The 27,483-nt window shown below is 41.1% G+C and overlaps 1 protein-coding gene across 1 annotated transcript in view; it reads left to right on the top strand.

Annotated features, from left to right (window-relative positions):
- The window catches only part of stom (stomatin), a 68,555-nt gene that overhangs the window by 6,198 nt on the left and 34,874 nt on the right, over window positions 1-27,483 (top strand). The window contains exons 2-3 of the mRNA XM_072240073.1: window positions 18,079-18,182; window positions 20,665-20,737. Of these exons, the coding sequence (XP_072096174.1) occupies window positions 18,079-18,182; window positions 20,665-20,737 (177 nt within the window). The remainder of the gene's footprint in view (window positions 1-18,078; window positions 18,183-20,664; window positions 20,738-27,483) is intronic.

Raw genomic sequence — 27,483 nt, 5'->3', positions numbered from 1 at the left:
TTGATAAGGCCTGCACATTTGCCCATCCCTAGTTGTGCATGATATGGTAGTGATCTACTCTGTACAAATGTAAATAGAGATTCCGTGATACTAATTTGAAGAGCAGGGACTTTGTGCGCAACATGTTAAAATGCCATTGAACATCACATGGTCACATAATTTTATTGAGTGTGCATTTCTGGCATTTAAATGGTAACTGAACTTCAAAAATACTGCTTTTACCGTTAAAGCATTTTGGCACATCCCAAGCCTGAGAAAGGTTTTGTACAAAGGCAAGACTTTTTACAGATATATAGGACTCTAAGGGAGGCTACAGTTGATGGAAGCTAAGAGGGTTGGATTTCTTCAGTGCCGTATCTGAGATGCAGTTCAAAAATCTTTGGAGTAAATTAAAGGGGACATTCAAAGTAAATTATGTCACCTTATACAATACTGAGATTCATTTCCTTGTGGACCTTCACAGTTTAAAAAGAATGAAAATCTGCACACAAACAACCGATGTGCAAAAGACAACAAATTGTGCAAGCACAAAGAAGAAATAAACAAAATAATTCATTTCAAGATAATACAATAAATATAATTCTGTACATGAGAAAACTGCAGATGCTAGGAGTCGCTCCCAACACGATTGCCTTGTCCATTTGTCCCTCCCCACTGATCTCCCTCCGGTTACTTATCCTTACAAATGAAACAAGTGCTACACCTGCCCGTACACCACCTCCTTCACTACCATTCAGGGCCCTAAACAGTCCTTCCAGGTGAGGTGACACTTCACCTGTGAGTCTGTTGGGGTCATCTACTGTATCTTTTTCTCCCCAGTGTGGCCGCCCATACATTGGTGAGACCCGACATAGATGGGTAGATGCTTCACCAAGCACCTATGCTCCATCTGCCAGAAAAAGCAGGATCTCCAGGGGGCCATCCATTTCAATTCTACACCCCATTCCCACTCCCACATGTCAGTCCATGGCCTCCTGTGCTGCCATCAGACCACACTCAGGTTGGAGGAACAACACCTTATGTTCCATCTGATAGCCTCAAACCTGATGGCATGAACATCAATTTCTCGAACTTCCAGTAATTGTCCCCCTCATCTCCTTTGCGATTCTCCATTCCCATTTCCCTCTCACCTTCTATTCTTATCTGCCCAACACCTGGTGCTCCTTCCCCTTCTCCCATGGTCTTTTATCCTCTCCTATCAGATTCCCCTTTCTCTAGCCCTTTATCTCTTTCACCAGTCAAATTTCCAGCTCTTTACACCTCCCCCTCTCCTGGTTTCATTATCACCTTGTACTACTTCTGCCCCTCCCCAACTTCTTACTCTGACTTTTCATCTTTTTTCCAGTCCTGATGAAGGGTCTCGGCCTGAAATGTCGACTGTTTACTCTTTTCCATAGATGCTACTTGACCTGCTGACTTCCTCCAGCAGTTTGTGTATGTTGCTTAAATAATTCTATGTTCACTTATTGTTAAACATTAAGGAAATTACTGTAATAGTTTTATATCATTATATACAGTGGCATGCAAAAGTTTGGGTACCCCCTGGACAAAACTTCTGTTACTGTGAATAGCTAAGTGAGTAAAAGATGACCTGATTTCCAAAAGGCGTAATGTTAAAGATGACACATTTCTTTAATATTTTAAGCAAGATTACTTGCTTATTTCCATCTTTTACAAGTTTCAGAATAACAAAAAACGAAAAGGTCCTGAAGCAAAAGTTTGGGTGCCCTGCATGGTCAGTACTTAGTAACACCTCCTTTGGCAAGTATCACAGCTTGTAAATGTTTTCTGTAGCCAGCTAAGGGTCTTTCAATTCTTGTTTGGGGGATTTTCACCCATTCTTCCTTGCAAAAGGCTTCTAGTTCTGTGAGATTCTTGGGCCGTCTTGCATGCACTGCTCTTTTGCGGTCTATCCACAGATTTTCGACGATGTTTAGGTCAGGGGACTGCGAGGGCCACGGCAAAACCTTCAGCCTGTGCCTCTTGAGGTAGTCCATTGTGGATTTTGAGGTGTGTTTAGGATCATTATCCTGTTGTAGAAGCCATCCTGTCATCTTCAGCTTTTTTACAGATGGTGTGATGTTTGCTTCCAGAAGTTGCTGGTATTTAATTGAATTCATTCTTCCCTCTACCAGTGAAATGTTCCCCGTGCCACTGGCTGCAACACAAGCCAAGGCATGATCGATCCACCCCCATGCTCAACAGTTGGAGAGGTGTTCTTTTCATGAAATTCTGCACCCTTTTTTCTCCAAACATACCTTTGCTCATTGCGGCCAAAAAGTTCTATTTTAACTTCATCAGTCCACAAGACTTGTTTCCAAAATGCATCAGCTTTGTTTAGATGTTCCTCTGCAAACTTCTGAGGCTGAATTTTGTGGTGAGGTTGCAGGAAAGGTTTTCTTCTGATGACTCTTCCATGAAGGTCATATTTGTGCAGGTGTCTCTGCACAGTAGAACAGTGCACCACCACTCCAGAGTCTACTAAGTCTTCCTGAAGGTATTTTGCAGTCAAATGGGGATTTTGATTTGCCTTTCTAGCAATCCTATGAGCAGTTCTCTCGGAAAGTTTTTTTAGTCTTGCAGACCTCAACTTGACCTCCACTATTCCTGTTAACTGCCATTTCTTAGTTACATTACGAACTGAGGAAATGGCTACCTGAAAACGCTTTGCTATCTTCTTGCAACACACATCAAAGTTGCTGGTGAACGCAGCAGGCCAGGCAGCATCTGTAGGAAGAGGTACAGTCGATGTTTCAGGCCGAGACCCTTCGTCAGGACTAACTGAAGGAAGAGTGAGTAAGGGATTTGAAAGTTGGGGGAGGGGAGGGGGAGATCCAAAATGATAGGAGAAGACAGGAGGGGGAGGGATAGAGCCAAGAGCTGGACAGGTATACAGAAAGGACAGGTTACACTTGAATCCTAGGGGGACCAATATCCTGGCAGGGAGATTAGCGAGGGCTATTGAGGTGACTTTAAACTAGAATAGTTGGGGGTGGGAATCAAATTAAAGAGGCTAGGCGAGAGGAGGTTAGTTCACAACAGGGGGATGGGAACGAGTGCAGAGAGACAGAGGGGTGTAAAGTGAGGGTAGAAGCAAAAAGTACTAAGAAGAAAAGTAAAAGTGGCAGGCCGACAAATCCAGGGCAAGCATTAAAAAGGGCCACTTTTCAACATAATTGTATAAGGGCTAAGAGAGTTGTAAAAGAGCGCCTGAAGGCTTTGTGTGTCAATGCAAGGAACATTCATAATAAGGTGGATGAATTGAAAGTGCAGATTGTTATTAATGGTTATGATATAGTTGGGATCACAGAGACTTGGCTCCAGGGTGACCAAGGATGGGAGCTCAACGTTCAGGGATATTCAATATTCAGGAGGGATAGACATGAAAGAAAAGGAGGTGGGGTGGCGTTGCTGGTTAAAGAGGAGATTAACGCAATAGAAAGGAAGGACATAAACCGGGAAGATGTGGAATCGATATGGGTAGAGCTGCGTAACACTAAGGGGCAGAAAACGCTGGTGGGAGTTGTGTACAGGCCACCTAACAGTAGTAGTGAGGTCAGAGATGGTATTAAACAGGAAATTAGAAATGTGTGCAATAAAGGAACAGCAGTTATAATGGGTGACTTCAATCTACATGTGGTTTGGGTGAACCAAATTGGTAAAGGTGCTGAGGAAGAGGATTTCTTGGAATGTATGCGGGATGGTTTTTTGAACCAACATGTCGAGGAACCAACATGCTATTCTGGACTGGGTTTTGAGCAATGAGGAAGGGTTAAATAGCAATCTTGTCGTGAGAGGCCCCTTGGGTAAGAGTGACCATAATATGGTGGAATTCTTCATTAAGATGGAGAGTGACATAGTTAATTCAGAAACAAAGGTTCTGAACTTAAAGAGGGATAACTTTGAAGGTATGAGACGTGAATTAGCTAAGATAGACTGGCAAATGACACTTAAAGGATTGACGGTGGATATGCAATGGCAAGCATTTAAAGATTGCATGGATGAACTACAACAATTGTTCATCCCAGTTTGGCAAAAGAATAAATCAAGGAAGGTAGTGCACTTGTGGCTGACAAGAGAAATTAGGGACAGTATCAATTCCAAAGAAGAAGCATACAAATTAGCCAGAAAAAGTGGCTCACTTGAGGACTGGGAGAAATTCAGAGTTCAGCAGAGGAGGACAAAGGGCTTAATTAGGAAAAAAGATTATGAGAGAAAACTGGCAGGGAACATAAAAACTGACTGTAAAAGCTTTTATAGATATATAAAAAGGAAAAGACTGGTAAAGACAAATGTAGGTCCCCTACAGACAGAAACAGGTGAATTGATTATGGGGAGCAAGGACATGGCAGACCAATTGAATAATTACTTTGGTTCTGTCTTCACTAAGGAGGACATAAATAATCTTCCAGAAATAGTAGGGGACAGAGGGTCCAGTGAGATGGAGGAACTGAGTGAAATACATGTTAGTAGGGAAGTGGTGTTAGGTAAATTGAAGGGATTGAAGGTAGATAAATCCCCAGGGCCAGATGGTCTGCATCCCAGAGTGCTTAAGGAAGTAGCCCAAGAAATAGTGGATGCATTAGTGATAATTTTTCAAAACTCGTTAGGTTCCGGACTAGTTCCTGAGGATTGGAGAGTGGCTAATGTAACCCCACTTTTTAAAAAAGGAGGGAGAGAGAAACCGGGGAATTATAGACCAGTTAGCCTAACATCGGTGGTGGGGAAACTGCTGGAGTCAGTTATCAAAGATGTGATAACAGCACATATGGAAAGCGGTGAAATCATCGGACAAAGTCAGCATGGATTTGTGAAAGGAAAATCATGTATGAGGAATCGCATAGAATTTTTTGAGGATGTAACTAGTAGAGTGGATAGGGGAGAACCAGTGGATGTGGTATATTTGGATTTTCAAAAGGCTTTTGACAAGGTCCCACACAGGAGATTAGTGTGCAAACTTAAAGCACACGGTATTGGGGGTAAGGTATTGATGTGGATAGAGAATTGGTTAGCAGACAGGAAGCAAAGAGTGGGAATAAACGGGACCTTTTCAGAATGGCAGGTGGTGACCAGTGGGGTACCGCAAGGCTCAGTGCTGGGACCCCAGTTGTTTACAATATATATTAATGACTTGGATGAGGGAATTAAATGCAGCATCTCCAAGTTTGTGGATGACACGAAGCTGGGTGGCAGTGTTAGCTGTGAGGAGGATGCTAAGAGGATGCAGAGTGACTTGGATAGGTTGGGTGAGTGGGCAAATTCATGGCAGATGCAATTTAATGTGGATAAATGTGAAGTTATCCACTTTGATGGCAAAAATAGGAAAACAGATTATTATCTGAATGGTGGCCGATTAGGAAAAGGGGAGGTGCAACGAGACCTGGGTGTCATTATACACCAGTCATTGAAAGTGGGCATGCAGGTACAGCAGGCAGTGAAAAAGGCGAATGGTATGCTGGCATTTATAGTGAGAGGATTTGAGTACAGGAGCAGGGAGGTACTACTGCAGTTGTACAAGGCCTTGGTGAGACCACACCTGGAGTATTGTGTGCAGTTTTGATCCCCTAATCTGAGGAAAGACATTCTTGCCATAGAGGGAGTACAAAGAAGGTTCACCAGATTGATTCCTGGGATGGCAGGACTTTCATATGAAGAAAGACTGGATGAACTGGGCTTGTACTCATTGGAATTTAGAAGATTGAGGGGGGATCTGATTGAAACATATAAAATCCTAAAGGGATTGGACAGGCTAGATGCAGGAAGATTGTTCCCGATGTTGGGGGAAGTCCAGAACGAGGGGTCACAGTTTGAGGATAAAGGGGAAGCCTTTTAGGACCGAGATTAGGTAAAACTTCTTCACACAGAGAGTGGTGAATCTGTGGAATTCTCTGCCACAGGAAACAGTTGAGGCCAGTTCATTGGCTATATTTAAGAGGGAGTTAGATATGGCCCTTGTGGCTATGGGGATCAGGGGGTATGGAGGGAAGGCTGGGGCAGGGTTCTGAGTTGGATGATCAGCCATGATCATAATAAATGGCGGTGCAGGCTCAAAGGGCCGAATGGCCTACTCCTGCACCTATTTTCTATGTTTCTATGTGATAGGCAGAAGGGGATACGAGAGGATCATGGGACCAGAGGTTCGGGAAGAAAGACAAGGGGGGGGGCCAGAGGATGGGCAAGAGGTATACTCAGAGGGAGAAAAAGGAGAGTGAGAGAAAGAATGTGTGCATAAAAATAAGTAACAGATGGGGTACGATGGGGAGGTGGGGCCTTAGCGGAAGTTAGAGAAGTCGATGTTCACGCCATCAGGTTGGAGGCTACCCAGATGGAATATAAGGTGTTGTTCCTCCAACCTGAGTGTGGCTTCATCTTTACAGTAGAGGAGGCCGTGGATAGACATGTCAGAATGGGAATGGGATGTGGAATTAAAATGTGTGGCCACTGGGAGATCCTGCTTTCTCTGGCAGATAGAGCATAGATGTTCAGCAAAGCAGTCTCCCAGTCTGCGTCAGGTCTCGCCAATATATATATAAAAGGCCACATCGGGAGCCTCCAACCTGATGGCATGAACATCGACTTCTCTAACTTCCACTAAGGCCCCAGCTCCCCCTCGTACCCCATCTGTTACTTATTTTTATGCACACATTCTTTCTCTCACTCTCCTTTTTCTCCCTCTGAATATACCTCTTGCCCATCCTCTGGGTCTCTCCCACCCCACCCCACCCCACCCCACCCCACCCCACCCCATCTTTCTTCCCAAACCTCCAGTCCCATGATCCTCTTGTATCCCCTTCTGCCTATCACCTGTCCAGCTCTTGACTCTATCCCTCCCCCTCCTGTCTTCTCCTATCATTTTGGATCTCCCCCTCCAACTTTCAAATCCCTTACTCACTCTTCCTTCAGTTAGTCCTGACAAAGGGTCTCAGCCTGAAACATCAACTGCACCTCTTCCTACAGATGCTGCCTGGCCTGCTGCATTCACCAGCAACTTCGATGTGTGTTGCTTGAATTTCCAGCATCTGCAGAATTCCTGTTGTTTGCTATCTTCTTATAGCCTTCTCCTGCTTTGTGGGCGTCATTTATTCTAATCTTCAGAGTGCTAGGCACCTGCTTAGAGGAGGCCATGGCTGCTGATTGGTGGGAGAAGGTTTGAGGAGTCAGGGTATTTATAAGGCTTTGAAATTTGCAACACCTGGCCTTTCCTAACAATGACTGTGAACAAGCAATAGCCCTAACGAGGTAATTAAGGTCTGAGACCTTGGAAAAGTTATCTGAGAGCTCAAATCTCTTAGGGTGCCCAAACTTTTGCATGGTGCTCCTTTCCTTTTTTTCACTCTAAAATTGTAGAAAACAAAAATAATACACTAATCTTGTTTAAAATGTTGACTTTATGACTTTTGGAGATCAGTTCATCTTCTACTCAACTATCCACAGTAAACAGAAATTTTGACCGGGGTGCCCAAGCATTTGCATGCCACTGTACATTTGATGAGGTTTGTAAACAGGTATGGCATAAAAGCCTTTTCTCTGATTAATTTTTTTAATCACTGGAATTTCACTGAGGAACGATGGCAAATAGTGATTCTTTTTGCACTCTCCATTTGAATTGAAAAGCTCCAATTCAATTGAAGTTTATTTCTTAATTCAGAGAATAATTTATAACTGCATTAGTGGTCATGATTGTGGGAGATTGAGGTGATGAATTAAAGTATCATAACTCATTTGAATAAATTTGTTTTTCACTTTTTCAAATACAGTAGATTACATTTAATTGGGCCGTGGGTTAATCAGGAGAGTCGCTTATTTGGGACAACTCTTGAAGAAAAAAAACTAATCGAGGAAGTAGCTGAGATTCCCTTCATTTATTTGGGACACTATGTCGCTTGATTGGGACAGGAGCGTATTGCTGAACAGTTTCTAACTTAGCCTCAGTCACTGTTAGACACTATGCAGCGCTTAGAGCGAATAGTTTTTAAGTAGTCAGTTACATGTGCTTGTCTTAAAAGAGCAGTGGATTTTTGTCACTGATAGTTGCCGAAAGATAAGTAATAAGACAATTCAGAACTGTTTTGCTCACTGAGGTTTCAATCATTCAGGCTTGGAGTTTCCAAAACAAAATGTCTGGGGGTGAAAATGAAACAATTTCACTACTTCAACAAGTTAGGAACTATGAAGGATTTGAAGGTATCAACAATCATCTTGAATGTTACAATGAAAATGAAGATTTAGAGAATGTAATCATGGGAAACATTATTTGAAGGCAGTCCATTATCTGCACTGGGTGTCTGCGCTGATTTTGTTCATTTACGGTCCAAGCAACATGGCAGTGTACATTGGATGAATTCTTCCATCTAACAGTTTTATACACTGCAGTGCTTTAATTTGTTCTGTATTTCATTTATATACATAATTTGTTTCTCAGTTTGTCTTTTTTTAAATACCTTTTTAACTATTTCCATGAAACTTCAGCTAATTGGACGGCCACTTAATTTGGCCAAAATTAACTAATCCTGATGTGTCCCAATCAACTGGAATCTACTGTATATTGAATGTGCGAGTGTTAACCTTTCAAATCCCTCCATGGGCTTGCCTTTCCCTCTCTTTAACTTTCGCCAGCCCTACAACACCCAGCATTAATGCTTATTGAATTCAAACCTCTTAGTAATATAATTAATATCTTATTCTTAGTAACTAATCTTTGCCAATGTTGTCAAAAGGAGTACCTGTGGAATTCCCCCATCAACACTATTCGACTTTATGTCTCTGAGTCAGAGTCAGAATCAGAATCAGGTTTATCACCAGCATGTGACATGAAATTTGTTAAATTAGCAGCAGCAGTTCAATGCAATGCATAATCTAGCAGAGAAAGAAAAATTAGTAATAATAATAAATAAAATAAAAATAATAATAAACAAGTAAATTAATTACATATATTGAATAGATTTTTAAAAGTGCAAAAACAGAAATATTGTATAAATAAAAAAAAAAATGAGGTAGTGTCCAAAGATCCAATGTCCATTTGGGAATCGGATGGCGGAGGGGAAGAAGTTGTTCCTGAATCGCTGAGTGTGTGCCTTCAGGCTTCTGTACCTCCTACCTAATGGTAACAGTGAGAAAAGGGCATGCCCTGGGTGCTGGAGGTCCTTAATAATGGACGCTGCCTTTCTGAGACACCGCTCCCTAAAGATGTCCTGGGTACTTTGTAGGCTAGTACCCAAGGTGGAGCTGACTAGATTTACAACCTCTCTCTTCATTCCTCAAAAGTGACCTAGCTTGTTGTAAAGTTTTATGCAGAACACTTAATATATTTAAGGCACTGTATAAATTCACATTGAATCAACTGTTTCTATGTCCTTTGTATGTGTGGAATGTGTATTGGAGGCTGGGATCTTCTTTATTTTTAAACCTCTGCTAGTGTTCAGCCCTAAAATGTGACAGAACAAACCATAGAACCATAGAACATTACAGTACGGAAACAGGCCTTTTGGCCCTTCTTGGCCATGCCGAACCATTTTTCTGCCTAGTCCCACTGACCTGCACCTGGACCATATCCTTCCATACACCTCTCATCCATGTACCTGTCCAAGTTTTTCTGAAATGTTAAAAGTGTGCCCGCATTTACCACTTCATCTGGCAGCTCATTCCACACTCCCACCATTCTCTGCATGAAGAAGCCCCCCTCCCTCAATGTTCCCTTTAAACTTCTCCCCCTTCACCCTTAACCTATGTCCTCTGGTTTTTTTCTCCTCTTGCCTCAGTGGAAGAAGCCTGCTTGCATTCACTCTTATCTATACCCATCATAATTTTATATACTTCTATCAAATCTCCCCTCATTCTTCTACGCTGTAGGGAATAAAGTCCTAACCTATTCGACCTTTCTCTGTAACTCAGTTTCTCAAGTCCCGGCAACATCCTTGTAAACCTTTGCTGCACTCTTTCAACCTTATTAATATCCTTCCTGTAATTTGGTGACCAAAACTGCACACAATACTCCAAATTCGGCCTCACCAATGCCTTGTACAACCTCACCATAACATTCCAACTCTTATACTCAGTACTTTGATTCATAAAGGCCAATGTATCAAAAGCTCTCTTTACGATCCTATCTACCTGTGACACTACTTTTAGGGAATTTTGTATCTGTATTCCCAGATCCCTCTGTTCTACTGCACTCCTCATTCCCCTATTATTTACCTTGTATGTTCTACCTTGGTTTGTCCTTCCAAAGTGCAATATGTCACGCTTGTCTGTATTAAACTCCACCCATCTGCCATTTTTCAGCCCATTTTTCCAGCTGGTCCAAATCCCTCTGCAAGCTTTGAAAACTTTCCTCACTGTCCACTACACCTCCAATCTTTGTATCATCAGCAAATTTGCTGATCCAACTTACCACATTATCATCCAGATCATTGATATAGATGACAAATAACAATGGACCCAGCACTGATCCCTGTGGCACACCACTAGTCACAGGCCTCCACTCAGAGAAGCAGTCCTCCACTACCACCCTCTGGCTTCTTCCATTGAGCCAATGTCTAATCCAATTTACCACCTCTCCATGTATACCTAGCGACTGAATCTTCCTAACTAACCTCCCATGCAGGACCTTGTCAAAGGCCTTACTGAAGTCCATGTAGACAACATCCACTGCCTTCCCTTCATCCACTTTCCTGGTAACCTCCTCGAAAAACTCTTAATAGATTTGTTAAACATGACCTACCACGCACAAAGCCATGTTGACTCTCCCTAATAAGTCCCTGTCTATCCAAATACTTGTAGATCCTATCTCTTAGTACTCCTTCCAATAATTTACCTACTACTGACGTCAAACTTACCGGGCTATAATTTCCCGGATTACTTTTAGAGCCTTTTTTAAACAACGGAACAACATGAGCTATCCTCCAATCCTCCGGCACCTCACCTGTAGATACCGACATTTTAAGTATATCTGCCAGGGCCCCTGCAATTTCAACACTAGTCTCCTTCAAGGTCCGAGGGAATACCCTGTCAGGTCCTGGGGATTTATCTAGTCTGATTTGCCTCAAGATAGCATGCACCACCTCCTCTTCAATCTTTCTTTCTTTTTCAATCTTTTTATTAATTTTAGAATATATAAACAAAACATAGCAATGATACGAATAATAGGAGATAAATTGTTACACTTACGAACAGTAATCGTAAAGTCCAATATTGAAATTTGAGAAAGCTCCCAATCATATAAAACTAACAACGGATAATACAAATCAAACAACTAAAAAAAAATCATGAAAAAGAAAAAAAAAACGAAACCAAAAAAAAAAATCCCATCCCAAAAGAAAGACAAAATTAGTCAACTAAACTAAAAGACTTGGGCAAATCCAAGAGCTTAAAAATGAAAAAGAAGAAAACCTCAGTGCCAACGACTGCATTCCCCTCCAACAGCAGTACAGAGAAATAAAACAAGTTTGGAAATAAAGATAATACATTAAATGAAGATGCTGAATGAATGGCCTCCTTTTTTCAAACTTAATGGAAGGGTCATAAACTGCACTTCTAATTTTCTCCAAATTCAAACACAGCATAGTTTGTGAAAACCAATGAAATACCTTAGGAGGGTTAATCTCTTTCCAATTCAACAAAATAGACCTTCTAGCCATTAAAGTAAGAAATGCAATCATCCTTCGTGATGAAGAGGTTAAATTATTTAAATCTATCATTGGTAGTCCAAAAATAGCAGTAATTGGATGCGGTTGTAAGTCTATATTTAAAACCGTTGAAATAATATCAAAAATATCTTTCCAATATTTCTGCAACAGGGGACATGACCAAAACATGTGGGTTAGAGAAGCTATCTCGAAATGACATCTGTCACATATTGGATTAATATAAGAGTAATAGCGAGATAGTTTATCTTTGGACATATGAGCCCTGTGTACTACTTTGAACTGTATTAACCTATGCTTAGCACACACAGAGGATGAGTTCACCAACTGAAGAATCCTTTCCCACTTTTCAGTCGGTATATTAATCTCAAGTTCTCTTTCCCAGTCAGCTTTAATTTTATTAGAAGCATCAGGACATAAATTCAAAATTATATTACATATGATTGCTACAACACTTTTCTGAGAGAGATTTAAATCTAAAATTTTTTCCAAACTATCCGTTGGATATGGATGTGGGAAATTAGGGGAAACAGTAATTAAAAAGTTCCTAATCTGTAAATATCTAAAAAAGTGAGATCTGGGTAAGTTATATTTATTAGAAAGTTGATCAAAAGACATAAAACAATTATCCATAAATAAATCGCGAAAAGATATTATACCTTTGATTTTCCAATCAGAGTAAGCTTGATCCATCGTGGAAGGTTGAAAAAGAAAGTTTGACAAGATGGGGCTTGCTAGGATAAATTGATTGAACCCAAAAAATCTTCGGAATTGAAACCATATACGTAAAGTATGCTTAACTACCGGGTCCTGACGAAGGGTCTCGGCCTGAAACGTCACTGCACCTCTTCCTACAGATGTTGCCTGGCCTGCTGCGTTCACCAGCAACTTTGATGTGTGTTGCTTGAATTTCCAGCATCTGCAGAATTCCTGTTGTTAACTACCGGGTTATTCATTTGTTTATATAATTTAAAAGAAGTAAAAGGAAGTGAAGTTCCTAAAACCGAACCCAAGGAAAGCCCTTGTAATGAATTAGATTCAAGATTTACCCAATGAGGATTTAAAGATACGTCCAGATCTCGTAACCAAAATTTTAAATATCGAATATTAATTGCCCAATAATAAAATCTAAAATTCGGGAGGGCAAGCCCCCCCTCCTTTTTAGACTGCTGTAAATACCTTTTACCTAACCTAGGATTTTTATTCTGCCAAATATATGAGGAAATTTTTGAATCTACATTATCAAAAAAGGATTTTGGGATGAAAATTGGAACTGATTGGAACATATACAAAAATTTAGGCAGAATGATCATCTTAATAGCATTAATCCGACCAATCAAAGACAAAGAGATTGGCGACCATTTGGTAAATAACAGTTTAATCTGATCAATTAAAAGTAAAAAATTAGCTTTAAATAAATCTTTATATTTTTTCGTAATTGTTATCCCTAAATATATAAATGAATCAGTAACCTGTTTAAATGGTAAATGTCCATAAATAGGTACATGCTTACTTAAAGGGAATAATTCACTCTTATTAAGATTCAATTTGTAACCAGAGAAGTTACTAAATTGAGCTAACAAATCTAAGATAGCAGGAATTGACTTCTCCGGGTTAGAGATGTATAACAGCAAATCATCTGCATATAACGATAACTTATGTATTTCGTTTCCACGGGTAATACCAACAATATTTGGCGAGTTACAAATAGCAATTGCTAAAGGTTCAAGAGCAATATTGAATAGCAAAGGACTAAGAGGGCAACCTTGCCTAGTGCCACGAAAAAGACGAAAAAAGGGAGATGTATAATTATTTGTACAAACCGAGGCTACCGGGGAGTAATATAACAATTTAATCCAAGATATAAATGTCAAATTAAAATTAAATTTCTCAAGAACATTAAATAAATAAGGCCATTCGACTCTGTCAAAAGCTTTCTCAGCATCTAAAGAGATAATACATTCCGGGGTGGTAAATGAGGGGGTATAAACAATATTCATTAACCTCCTAATATTAAAGGATGAATAGCGATTCTTAATAAATCCGGTTTGATCCATAGAAATAACTTGAGGTCCTCTTCAATCTGTATATGTTCTATGACTACTTGTTTGCCTTATTTCCATTGAGTCCATGCCAGTTTCCTTAGTAAAAACAGACACAAAAAACTTATTTAAGATCTCCCCCATTTCTTTTGGTTCCATACATAGCTGACCACTCTGATCTTCAAGAGCACCAATTTTACCCCTTACTATCCTTTTGCTCTTACTATACCTGTGGAAGCTCTTTGGATTATCCTTCACCTTGGCTGCCAAAGTAACCTCATGTCTTCTTTTAGCCCTCCTGATTTCTTTCTTGTATTTTTTTTGCACTTTTTATACTCCTCAAGCACCTTATTTGCTCCCTGTTTCCTATACATGCCATACATCTCTCTCTTCTTCTCTATCAGAGTTCCATTATCCCTTGAGAACCAAGGTTCCTTATTCTTATTCACCTTGCCTTTAATCCTGACAGGAACATACAAACTCTACACTTTAAAAAATTTCTCTTTTGACGGCCTCCCACTTACCAATCACATTCTTGCCAGAGAACAACCTGTCCCAATCCACACTTTTTAGATCCTTTCTCATTTCTTCAAATTTGGCCTTTTTCCAGTTTAGAACCTCAACCCGAGGACCAGATCTATCTTTATCCATGATCAAGTTGAAACTAATGGTGTTATGATCACTGGAACCAAAGTGTTCCCCTACACACACTTCTGTCACCTGTCCTAACTCATTTCCTAATACGAGATCTAATATTGCATCCTCTCTAGTTGGTACCTCTATATATTGATTTAGAAAATTTTCCTGAACACATTTTACAAACTCTAACCCGTCTAGACCTTTAACAGTATGGGAGACCCAATCAATATGTGGAAAATTAAAATTCCCTACTATCACAACTTTATGATTCCTGCATTTGTCTGCTATCTCTCTGCAGATTTGCTCCTCCAATTCTCGCTGACTATTGGGTGGTCTATAATACAACCCCATTAATGTGGTCATACCTTTCCTGTTTCTCAGCTCCACCCATATGGCTTCATTAGAGAAGCCCTCTAATCCGTCCTGCCTGAGCACTGCTGTAACCTGCAGAGAAATGGATTGAAGCCACAAAGAATGTTTTTCTGCATGGATAAAATGGAACCGGGCATAGGGCCAGAGGGAGAAAAAAGGGGAAATTTGCCATATTTCTTTTCTGCAATACATCTAGAAATAAATAGGCTTGAGCTTTTTTTCTTGGCACTGGTGGGGTGGTTTAGGAAATAAAGTGGCAGCTTTACTAGGCAAAGATAACAATACAGATTGCATCAAATAAAATTAGTTTGAAGGACACCAGGTTGTTTATTCCCACTCATTGTTACTTATGTCACACAAACTAAAGAATGCAATTGGAAGTTTTTAATGCTGCTTAATGTGTGTACTTTGTGCTTAAAATAGTGCATCGACACAGCTTTTAGTTGTGAGTTCTTGTGTTAAATAGAAAGTGAATAATTTATGAGGTACTGAACAGATGTCTGGATAATAAGTAATTGAGATAGTTGCATTGTTAGACAAGAGTCTATTGCTTAAATAACATTGCATTGTAGTTGCAAGCTTTATAAACAGAGTAACAAGAGTTGCCCTTGTTGGGGCAGCTTTGGTGTGGTAACCACAAAGCCTTCTTCTAGTTAAACCTATTTAAACTGATGATTTACACACATATTCTTGTACTGAATAAGTGGCCACTGAATGTATGTTTGTGATCTTCTGCTGCTGTAGCCCATTCACTTCAAGGTTTGATGTGTTGTGTGTTCAAGGCTGCCCCTTCATTCAATATGATCGTGCCAGATATATATTGGCTTCAACTCTCTGCTGCACCATTCCCCATTGCCTTCAATTCGCCAATCTTTCAAAAAAAAAAGTCTACCTCCACCTTAAATACTTGTAATGATCTAGTCTCCACGATCCTGGGTGGTGGAGACTTATAGAGATTCATCACTCACTGTGGACAGAAATTTCGACACAACTTAAGTGACTTCTGTACCTAACAAACTGGCCACTGAGTGTATATTCATGGTCTTTTGCTGTAGTCGCCCATTCACTTCAATGTTTGATATATTGTGAATTCAGAGATGCTCTTCTGCACGCCACTGTTGAGAAATGTGGTTATTTGAGTTACTGCCACCTTCCTGTCAGCTTGAACTAGTCTAGCCATTCTCCTCTGACCCTCTCATTAATAAGGCATTTTTCCTAAACACTGAGTGTTGTTTTTGCACCATTCTGTGTAAACACTAGAGGCTGTTGTGCATAAAAATCCCAGGAGATCAGCAGTTTCTGAGCTACTCACACCTGGCACCAACAATCATTCCACAGTCAAAGTCACCTGGATCACTTTTCTTCTCCATTCTGATGTTTGGTCTGAACAACAACTAAACCTGTTGACCATGTCTGCATACTTTTATGCATTGATTTGCCGCCACTTGATTGGTTAAATAGGTATTTGCATTAATGAGCAGATGTGCAGGTATACCTAATAAAACTGCTGCTGAGGGTATGCTTTCAACAATTGAATGAGCCCCAAATAGAACATAAGACATAGGAGCAGAATTAGGCCATCTGGCCCATTGAGTCTGTTCCGCCATTCAATCATGGCTGATCCTTTTTTTATCTCCTCCTCAACACCAGTTCCTGGCCTTCTCCCCATAACCTTTGATGTTATGTCCAATGAAGAACCTATCAATCTCTGCCTTAAATACACCCAATGACCTGGCCTCCACAGCTGCATGTTGCAACAAATTCCACAAATTCACCATCCTTTGGCTAAAGAAATTGCTGCGCATCTCTGTTTTGAAAGGGCGCCCCTCTATCCTGAGGTTGTGCCCTCTTGTCCTAGACTTCCACCATGGGAAACATCCTTTCCACATCTACTTTGTCAAGGCCTTTCGCCATTCAACAGAATACTGTTCTTGCAGCATTTTTTTTTAGTATCAAGCCTAAACTTTGAGCTGTACTTCCATTTCCCCCCAAAGGCATTATTTTGAAGTGTTTAAAATTAGACATCCTTTGCAATATCTGCATTTAAGACATTTGATTAGAAGACACTCCCAAGACTTCTCAATTAACAACTGTGCATTTCATGATTCTGCTAGAAGCAATTCCCTTGTTTCACCATTGTTTCGGGGTGGAGGGTGGTGCTGAATGCAAAGCAAAAGCCTAAAAAAGCACATTACCTGTCTAGCATCCCATCCCCAAATGATGTGACAGGTCATCACTTGACTGACGGGAATGAGAGGCTAGAGAAATGGGTTTAGTGTTGGGTGTGTCTAGTGATGGGATGAAGGAGCTTTTATACTTTAATTCCAGAGCAGTTCCTGTGGAGATTTGCTTTGTAGTTTTCCCACATTGTTTAGTAGGAACCTTTTTATTACTGTTGCAGGTAGATTACTTATTGCAGCACAGCCCACTGGGAATAATTAAATTATCCTTAGGCAGGCGATGTCATGAGGAACTGGCTGTAACTGGCCTCCCTTACCTTGATGGAATAACCAACCTAGCATTCTGTTACAATGTTCTACCTAACCATGTGTTGATTGTTGCACTCTAGCTCAGTTACCTAATAGGCTATTGCATAATCTTAAAAAATCCCCTACCTGCCCCTACACTTCCTCCCTCACTACCACTCAGGACCCCAAAGGGTCCTTCCAGGTAAAGTGACACTTCACTTGTGAGTCTGTTAGTCATTTACTGTACCTGATGCTCCCAGTGTGGCCTCCTGTGTATCGGTGAGATCTGATGCAAATTAGGAGACTGCTTTGCCAGGCACCTACGCTTTGTCCACCAGGAAAATAGGATCTCCTTCAATTCCACTTCGCATTCCCATTCTGACATGCCAGTCCATCGCCTCCTCTCCTGCTGCGACGAGGCCACACTCAGGTCAGACGCGCAACACCTTGTATTCCGTCTGGGTGGCCTCCAACCTGATGGCATGAACATTGATTTCTCGAACTTCCGCTAATTGCCCTCCCCTTCACCATTCCCCATTCTCATTTCCCTCTCACCTTATCTCCTTACCTGCCCATCACCTCCCTCCGGTCCTCCTCCCCCTTCCCTTTCTTCCATGACTTTCTGTCCTCTGCTATCAGACTCCTTCTTCTGCAGCCCTTTTATCTTTTTCACCAATCAACTTCTCAGCTCTTTACTTCATCCCTTCCAGTTTCACCTATCACCTAAGACATCTTCAGCCCCTCCCCCACACTCTGACTTCTCATCTCTTTTTCCAGTCCTGCTGAAGGCTTTCACCCCGGAACATCAACTGTGTACTCTTTTCCGTAGATGCTGCTTGGCCTACTGAGTTCCTCCAGCATTTTGTGGGTATTACTTCCCTATCACAAAACCTGTTTATCATTTTTGTTTTACAGATGTACCCAGTAACAGCCTTGGATGTTGTGGATGGATCTTGGTTATAATCTCTTACTTCTTCATGCTCATCACTTTCCCCTTTTCCATCTGGTTATGCATTAAGGTAAGACAATAAGGACATAAAGGAACCAACCAGGTTTCTAAAATCATTGCACTGGTGTATTTATGGCAGGTGTGTGAGACACACCATTGTTAAGCTAAATGGAATCATAGAATTGTTCCACCATTAGAAGCTATTTAATCCTTCCCAGCTCCAAGTTAAGCAATGTCCTTTTTTTTTACCCCTCATCCCTGCAAATTGTGCTCTGTTGTGACTATTCAGTTCACTTTTGAAAGCTTTGATTTTTTTCCAGCATATTTCCAGACAGTAAGTTCTCTGTTTTTTTTTAAGCTTAATTTTCTCTCTCATCTGTGTTTGTTAACTCCATACCTGGGCTTTGAACTGTTTGCTAATAGTAAGAGCTGCCCTCAGTTTACTCCATGTAAACCTGATGTTATCTCAGACTTGTCTACTCTGGAAAGAACAGCTCCAGCTTCTCCAGTCTGAGCTTAGACAATAATCTTAAACTTGGACTAACCCTACAGTTAGAATCATTCATTCAGGAACCATTCTTATACAAGTTTGATAGTTTTTGAAGGGGAAAATTTAACTTTTTTAATATTAAACACATTAAATAAACATTACTGAAAGGCTCACTTTTTAAGGCCTTACCTTATACTCACATCTACTTCTGTGAGGGAGTCTGGTCCTAGACGCCCCCACTTTACATATAGTGGGGGAAGTCTAGGAACAAAGGGCATAGTCTCAGAGTAGAAAGTCAGCTCTTTAGAACAGAGATGAGGAAGAATTTCTTTAGCCAGAGGGTGGTGAATCTGAGGAAATTGTTGCCACAGGTGGCTGTGGAGGCTAAGTTGCTGGGCATATTTAATCAGCCTTGACTAGCAAGGGCATCAAAATTTATAGGGAGAAGGCAGGAGAATGCATTGAGAGGTGTATTAAATCAACCATGATGCAATGGCAGAGCATACTCGAAGGGTCAAATGGCCTAATTCTGCTCCTGTGTCTTTTGGTCTTTTTATCCATTTTTATCGCGTTTACTGTTTATTGACCACATGGGTTCTGTAAGGGGAACTTTTGTAATAAAAAGAAAGTAGGGCTTTTATGTGTTTGACTTTCACCCCAATACTTGGGGCTCTGAGATGAATAAGTCCCTGTCATGACATTCATTTGTGACATATAAACTATAAATAGCTACATGTAAACTGTACACGGCTACCACCCTGAACTAGGCGTGGAGGAAAATTTAATGCTTGTGGTGGAGCCTTTTCAAAATGTGAATCTTGCTGTGCTACGACCAGAACACCCTCCTTTCAGACATAAATGAAGAGATGTAATCTGTCCCTCACTTAGGGGTGCTAGTCTTTCTTTTTTCTCAGAAGTTTCTGCATTGTGTGGGATGGACCCTCAGAAAGATGGGAGCTATAGGCGCTGGTGGGAAGCATAGAAATGCTTTCTTAAAGTATGTACTGTACATTTGCAGTTGACTGTCATCAGACCTTGGCATCATGTACGATAGCATAGTTGCTGGCAATAGTGTTGATGTTGTTAATGGGCACTCTGCATAAAATGAGGATAAAGTCACTTCAGGAAGAGGACTGACCGATTGTTCAATGTTTAAAACAGGCTGCACATTCTGCCTCACAGTTGCAAAAATCAGACATGCACTTCTAAAAGATAATGAGATCTTTCACTGCTGATTGAATTAACCTTGTGGGGAACTGAGGCTTTTGATACTTACTCACCTCCAGCATTTGATATAGCATGGCCATGTGTAGAGCTTTCTCTGCTATGTTCCAGTGGTTACTCAACCCAAAACCTCTAAAATAGCACCAATATGTGAATTTACCAGCTGTGAGCTGCTGAGATTCTTAGAGAAGTAGGTTAGTTACTCATTGCTTCTCTGCAAAATGAGATTGAGGGCAAACAAATCTGCATAGCGATTTCAACCAAGAAATTGCCAATTGACTGCTGACAGCTGCACCAGTCCAAAGCGGAGTCAAAAATTGCAGATTATTTTAACTTTTCAATTTTTTTTGTTCATTATTTGTTGTTAATTTACAGTTCCCAAGTATCATAATCATCATGCCTTGTCGTATAAAGTGGGCGATCATGGTCTGTGACCATGATTGTTCTTGGCAAATTCTACAGGAGTGGTTTGCCATTGCCGCCTTGCCGCTTCTGGGCAGTGTCTTTACAATCCATTGTCAGTTCTCTCCAGATACTGTCTGCCTGGTGTCAATAGTCACAAAACCAGGACATGATATGTGCTGGCTGCTCATACAACCATCCACCATCTGGCCCCATGGTATCATGTCCCTGATCCGGGGGTGGGAGGGGGGGTGGTTGCGGCTAAGCAGGTGCTACACCTTGCCAAGGGTGACCTGCAGATTAGTGGAGGGAAGGAGCGCCTTACACCTTTGGTCGGGACGTATCGCCACCCTCATCACCCCATTCCTGAGTATAGGTATATTAAACAGAAACAAAATAGGATGTATAGATATTTGTGTTTTTTTCCCTCTCATAGATTGTCAAGGAATATGAACGAGCTATAATATTCCGGCTTGGCCGAATTCTAGCAGGAGGAGCCAAAGGGCCAGGCAAGTATAAGAATCATCTGTTATGTTTAAATCCAAAAATTGTATATCAGAACATCAATTATTCTTTAAAAGCTGAGATTTTGCATAATTCTTTTGTATTTGTGTAGTATTTCCTGTTGTTGCCTTGAATGTTGGTTAGACGCTTGGTGTCAGCATTTAACTTCCTGGCACAGAAATACGTTTGGGAGCCACTGACATTCACCCATTGATACTGATGTACATCTCAAATATCTCAAACATGGCACTGCTGGTCCAGAGTCTACTGAAGGTTGGGAGGGTGAAGGTTCTGCTGTCTGATGCCTCATGGCAGGTCTCAGGTCTTGCTGGGCTGTCTCAGCATTTTGCCTTTTATTCCTGTGCCACTGTGGAGGACTGAAGATTCATTGATTTCAGTGGGAATTCCAGGTCTGTGAATTGGGAGACAAAGTAGAAGGTGAGTTGCTTATTGATTCTGCTTTAGTTTTAATGCTTTCAATAAAGACTATTACTTAATTGGTAAGTTTTTAACTTGAGAAGTAATAGATTTTAGATGACTCTGAATGTCAGAGATATTAAACTTCTCACTCCATTGACAGCTTTGACATAAAGTAAAGCCTCACCTGTGCTTACTGCTGTCAAAGACTGTCAGAGATGTTCCAAGGTCAAATCCGCTGCACCATCCATCCCAAGTCAGGTGTAGAAAACCAGAGAGGTGAATCCAGCCCGAGTGACTGCAAGAGCCATGGGCACAGGTTCTTTGCAGTGGGCCCACTCGGCATCTTCTGGCCCATTCTAATAACATTTGCCAATAAGCTAATAATGCAAACGCTTCCAGAGTGCATTACAGTGAGGCTAATTCATGAAATCTCCTCATTCTCCAACTGCTTCTTTAAAAACTTTTTCTTTTGTTTCTAATGGCTCATAGTTTTCAGTAAGGTGGGTGTAGTTAATGTACATAAGCCACATCTGTAAAACACACCCGTATTTTAAAATTGTGCACTTTTAAGGACGTGCATAGGCGTCCCTGTGCCATGCATGTTTCTTTTGTAGGGGCTGAGCTCTTCAGATGGTCTGGCTGGACTTCTTAAAGTTGCATGATCACTAACTATAAACAAAACAAAATTGCACGCTTTGTCAAACTACTCTCTGCAAAAAAAAATTATTCTTTTTCAACAATTTGATTTTAAAGTTACAGCATTATGATTATGAAATAAATGTAATGCTGCTTTTTAAAAATGTTCTCCTCTCCTCTCAAGGCACTGACTCGCGGTGGGGTTTGGTTCCACGTGCGCTGTCAGCCCTCAGGTACCTCGCCCAAGTGGCCATTCTTAAGTTCCTAACACTGTTATTTTTCTGTGCTGTTCTGATGCAGCAATCAGTCTTGTAGTGGCGTGCAGGAGAATTGCAACCAATTGTTAATTATTCAAACTTTCCAAATTTTAACTCTGATCTCTGTTGATCCTTTGCAAAGCTAAATACTTGTATCTCATTGCACGGTCACACAGTTCATGTAAAAAAGCCACACATTTTTTTTTGATTCCACCACATACATCTTGCACTGCAGAAGATAACTCCTCCACTATATTCTTTTCAGAGCTGATTGGGAGGGAATGATCTTATACAAAGACTGCTGCTTCGCCCCACCCATCCCCAAGAAAGGTCCTTTAACTGAAAATGTGTTAAGAAAGGAAGAATTGTTTCAATTTTGTCTTTGAATTAATTCTTATGAAGAGAGCTGGTACAGACCTCCACCAGCATCACAAACCTTACTGTCAAATGTCCTATATGTTAGGTCTTTGCCTGCTTCAGTGTGTCTAGGGTGAGACAAATTGGTGACGTCCTGGGAGAACATTTGCTCTACAAGATATAATACATTATTTCACAAAACCTGTACATAATGTTTTGCAGTGATATTACATAGCCTTCATCCATTTCTGGTTGTACATTGTTCTATTGTATTTAATTCCAAAATTTCATCACAGATTCTTTTGTGTATTGGAGGTCAGCTGTGGGAGGCTTTGTACAATAGCCTTCCTCCAAGTTTTTTTTTACAAAAATAATTTATTCCACTGATTCTGTAGAAAATTATTGTTATTACATTGTTCAAGCAAACACAGGCACTATTTTACTTAAGGGTAATAAATTCATAGATGGTGGTGAGCAGCCTCATTTCCATTATGAAAACTATTTATGAGACCTGCCTGTACATGTGTAAAGGTGTTCATGGTAGCTTTACATAGCAGCCCACTTGAAAGCTTCCTGCCTTGCACTGTGATAGTCATCAAAGCTTAGTCACAGTTGGGTCCTTTGACCAGCAGCTTTCAGAAAGCTCAGCAATCAAGCTGGATTCAGATTCAGATTTATTTATCGCATGTACATTCAGGCATACAGTGAAATGTGTCATTTGTGTTAAACAACACATCCTGGGATGTGCTGAGGACAGCCATAATGCTCAGCACAGCACAACACAGAACAACCCAAGCAACAACAACAGCAAAGCAAGTCTCTTTTCCACCCTCCCATCCCCCTCACACACATACACACACAGGCCTCCAACCCCAGTATACACAGCCTCCGAGCCTTCAGCCCTTAGCCCTGGACTCTCAAGCTTGCAGGTAGTAACAGATGACTTGTCCTATTAACTTCTAGCCACTTCCCCCTCATATTCCCCACCGTGTAGGCTTAGGAAGAGAATTACTATTTTTCCCTAATTCTATTAAAGATATTGCATGTTAATACCTCAATATTTTATCTTGACAGTTTTGGTGGAATAATGGCTGTGCTTAATGTGAATAAAATGACAACCTGTATATTGACTGTACAGTTTTGAATCTTTATTCCCTATTTGTTACCTTCCTGAAACAATGCCACCTGTCTCATTGTAACTGATGCCAGCACTGCTTTCTTTTTGCTGGCTGCAGTGCCAGACTTTTTTCTCATTTTCCAGCCCCCTATACTGCTGCTCAAACATAAGAGGTTTAAAATCAGAATTCAGTTTATCGCTGATGTCTGTCATGAAGTTTGTTGTTTTTCAGCAGCAGTACGGAGCAATACACTAAAAAATTACTTTAAGAAATATAAAAAGTAGTGCAAATAGGGAGTAGTGTTCATCGACTGCTCAGAAATCTGATGATAGTGGGGAAGAGGCTGTTCCCAAAACATTGAGTGTGTGTCTTCAGGCTTCTGTACCACCTCCTTGATGGTAGTAAAGGCTCAGCATCCAGGATATGCCCCTTCTTGACACATCACTTTTTGAAAAGTCCTCTCAGGTGGGGAGGCTAACAGAGATAGCCGAGTTTATAACTCCTGCAGTTTTTCGTGATCCTGTGCATTAGCACCTTCTTACCAGACAGTAGAGTAGCTGGTTTAAAGGAGGTAGGTTTAGGATTTGAAATGTAGGAGAGGGAGGCATAATCTTTAACATATCTCCCTACTTTCCCTCAAAAGTGGCCTGCTACTCCATGTTGCTTTCTATTTAGTTTTATTTTGTACATCTCCCATCTGCCCTTCCTGAGAATTCTAGCATTGGAACTAGTATGTGAAGTGAGGTGGGGAGAGAAGGAAAGCACAGGATATCTAGGTTGAAAAGTGGAACTTTTAGTAAGTCGTACAAGGTACTCAGTGGTGATAGATAATTTCAGCCATGTGGTAAGTGGGCTGTGATTATCTTGGCAATTATTCATTCACATCCTTTCAAGACTCACACCATGCATTGATAAGTCTGCTTGTAACAGTTGAGTTTAGTGTGGGGATTTAGTACTTTTTGTCCTGGAGTAGTTTGATATTTTGAATGCCTGTTAGTGGAAAGGGTTGTGTGATTTGACTGAATATCACTACCAAGGTGGTGCCTCTGCTGCGCTATTGGGCGTAATCCAAAAACAACACTGCACATTTCATGAGTGAATTTGGGAAACAATAAGAGAGAAGTTTGGACTCTCCTTTATTAAAATCATGGTAGCTCCAAAAAGTTCAAAGTTAAATGTATTATCAGAGTACATACATAACACCACATACAACCTTGAGATTCTTTTTCTTCAGGCATTCTTAGCAAATCTATAGTACAGTACTATAAACATTAGGTACTGTCAACTGTAAACAAATTGCAAATGCAGATGTAAGTAAATAGTAATAAATAACAAGCGTGAAATAACATATAACAGAGTCCTTAAATGAGTGTAGCTATCCCCTTTTGTTCGAGAGCCTGATGGTTGAGGGGTAGTAACTGTTCTTGAACCTGGTGGTATGAGTCCTGAGGCACCTGTACCTTCTACCTGTTGGCAGCAGTGAGAGAAGAGCATGGCCTGGGTGGTGACGCCCAGGTATTTGAGTTTACTGTTTAGTTTTGAGGGGATGATGGTGTTAAATGCTGAGCTGTAATCGATAAAGAGCATCCTGATGTATACATCTTTGCTGTCCAGATGTTCCAGGGTTGTGTGAAGAGCCAACAAGATAACATCTGCTGTAGACCAGTTGCTTTGGTAGGCAAATTGGAGCAGATCCAAGTCACCATTCAGACAGGAGCTGATATACTTTAACACCAGCCTCTCAAAACACTTCATCACTGTGCATGCCAGTGCCACTGGGCGATAGTCATTTAGACAGGTTACCATGCTCTTCTTGGGTACCGCTACAATTGAGAACTGCTTGAAGCAGGTAGGTACCACACACTGCCGGAGCGAGAGGTTGAAGATATTCACAAATACGCTAGCCAGTTGGTCGGCACAGGTCTTCAGTACTAAGCCAGGTACTCAGTCTGGACCGAATGCTTTCCTTGGATTCACTCTCTTGAAGGCAGCCACACGTCAACTTCAGACAACTTCATCAAAAGACATGGCTCAGTGGTTCCTCCCTGTTCTGGTAGTCAAAGTGAGCATAGAAGGCATTGAGCTCATCTGGAAGCGAAGCTCTGCTGTCCCCTATGTCACAAGATTTAACTTTGTAGGAAGTTATGGCATTCAAACCCTGCCACAGCTGTTAAGTATCCTTTGCTGATTCCAGTCTAGTCTGGAATCTCCACTTTGCCTGAGAGATGGCTTTCGGGAGATCATACCTGCACCACTTGTAGCATTCTTGATCTCCATACTGGAATGCCTCTGATCTGGCTCTCAGCAGGTTCCAGATTTCATTATTCATCAGAGCTTCTGATTGGGGAAAGCTCGGAATGATTTAGTGGGGGCACACACATCCACAGCTGTTTTTGTATTGACTCTGGTGTAGTCATTCAGGTCCTCAGATGAGTTCTTGAACACAGTGCTGTCCACTGACTCAAGGCAATCCTGTAACTGTTCCTCAGCCTCCCGCGACCGACTCTTGGCCGACTTGATCTCTGGAGCCTTGCTCTTTAGGCTCTGTCTGTATGTAGGTAGCAGGAGTACATCCAAATGTTCCGATTTGCCAAAATGAGGTCTCAGGACCTCATTTAGGCATTCCTTTTCATAGTGTAACAGTAGTCTAGTGTGTTGGGACCTCTGGTGCAACAGACTAAGTTCTGGTGATAATTGAGCAGGCTTTTCTTCAACAGCCCTGGCTAAAGTCGCGGACTATAATGTTAAATGTGTCGGGATGGGCCGTTTCTTGTGCAGTTTGGCAAGTGCTTGATTATGAATGGCCACTGGTGGAATGTAAACTGCAGTCAGGATTACGGGTGAGAAGTTGCGAGGCAAATAGAATGGTCTACATTTAATCATTAATTATTCTAAGTCAGGGGAACAAGAAGTCGACATAAACTCTATGTCTGTGCACCAGCAAGAATTGACTAAAGATTATACGTTGCCACCTCTTTCCTTGAGGTTTGATCCATTCTGAAAATAGTAAAACCTTGTTGGATAGCTACATCGGGTGTGTTCGCTGTTAACCAAGTCTCAATGCAGTGAACAGTTGAGATCTGCCTCTGATACAGCAGCCTTGCCCTGGGGTCATCAATCTTACTTTCAAGTGACTGTACATGCTGGATCTAGATGGTAGGCAGAGAAGGCCTCATCCTTCTGCATTTTAGCCTGGTTCGAATCCTGCCTCTCCTGCCACATTTTCAACCTTGGCCTTGGCCTTGGCCTTGACCTTTAAAGGTGCCGTGTCTTAAGGATCAACATATAACCATTGAATGTGAGGTCTGAAGATCATTTTGTAGTCTGTTGTTGAGAGGAAATTGAATGCTGCAGATTGCAGCAGAAGTAGTTAAAAAGGAGTATATTTAAGAGGAAACTGGTACAAATTCCTGCAGCCCGCAGAGAGCTGCCAATGTACACTGGTACCATGTTCATTTCTGCTGTCTCTGAAAATAAAATAAAATAATTGGATCCAGAAAACACACATCCTTACAATTCAAACCCACTTTATTTTACTAGTGCATAAGCAGAGCAGCATGGCCCATGCCAGGATGGGAAACAACAGCCAACGTGTTTATGCATTGTGAATGGAATCTTCCCATTTCTTTGACATAGATGGACCTTTACAGTTAAGGGTGTATAAATTTTGAGCTGAATATGACCAGTCCCATTATTCAGAATCTGTAGCAGGGGTCCCCAACCTTTTTTTTTTAATGCCATGGACCTCTACCATTATCCTAGGCGTCCATGGGCCCTTGCTCTGATGTTTGAGCACAGCAATGTATCTTCTAGCTTAGCAGTTTAGGATCTAAGAATTCTGCAATTTACAGTACTAATGTTTGAATTTTGTACTACATGTTGAAACAATTGTTGTAATGTGATTAACCCTGGTCAGAGAGAACATTTGCTTGGGCAATGGAATTTTCCGTCACTAGCTGTGGC

Source organism: Mobula birostris, chromosome 22 (genome assembly GCF_030028105.1).
Source record: "Mobula birostris isolate sMobBir1 chromosome 22, sMobBir1.hap1, whole genome shotgun sequence".
NCBI classification, from domain to species: domain Eukaryota; kingdom Metazoa; phylum Chordata; class Chondrichthyes; order Myliobatiformes; family Myliobatidae; genus Mobula; species Mobula birostris.
Note: the sequence above shows the minus strand (reverse complement) of the source record. Positions and strands in the feature narration are given on the sequence as shown.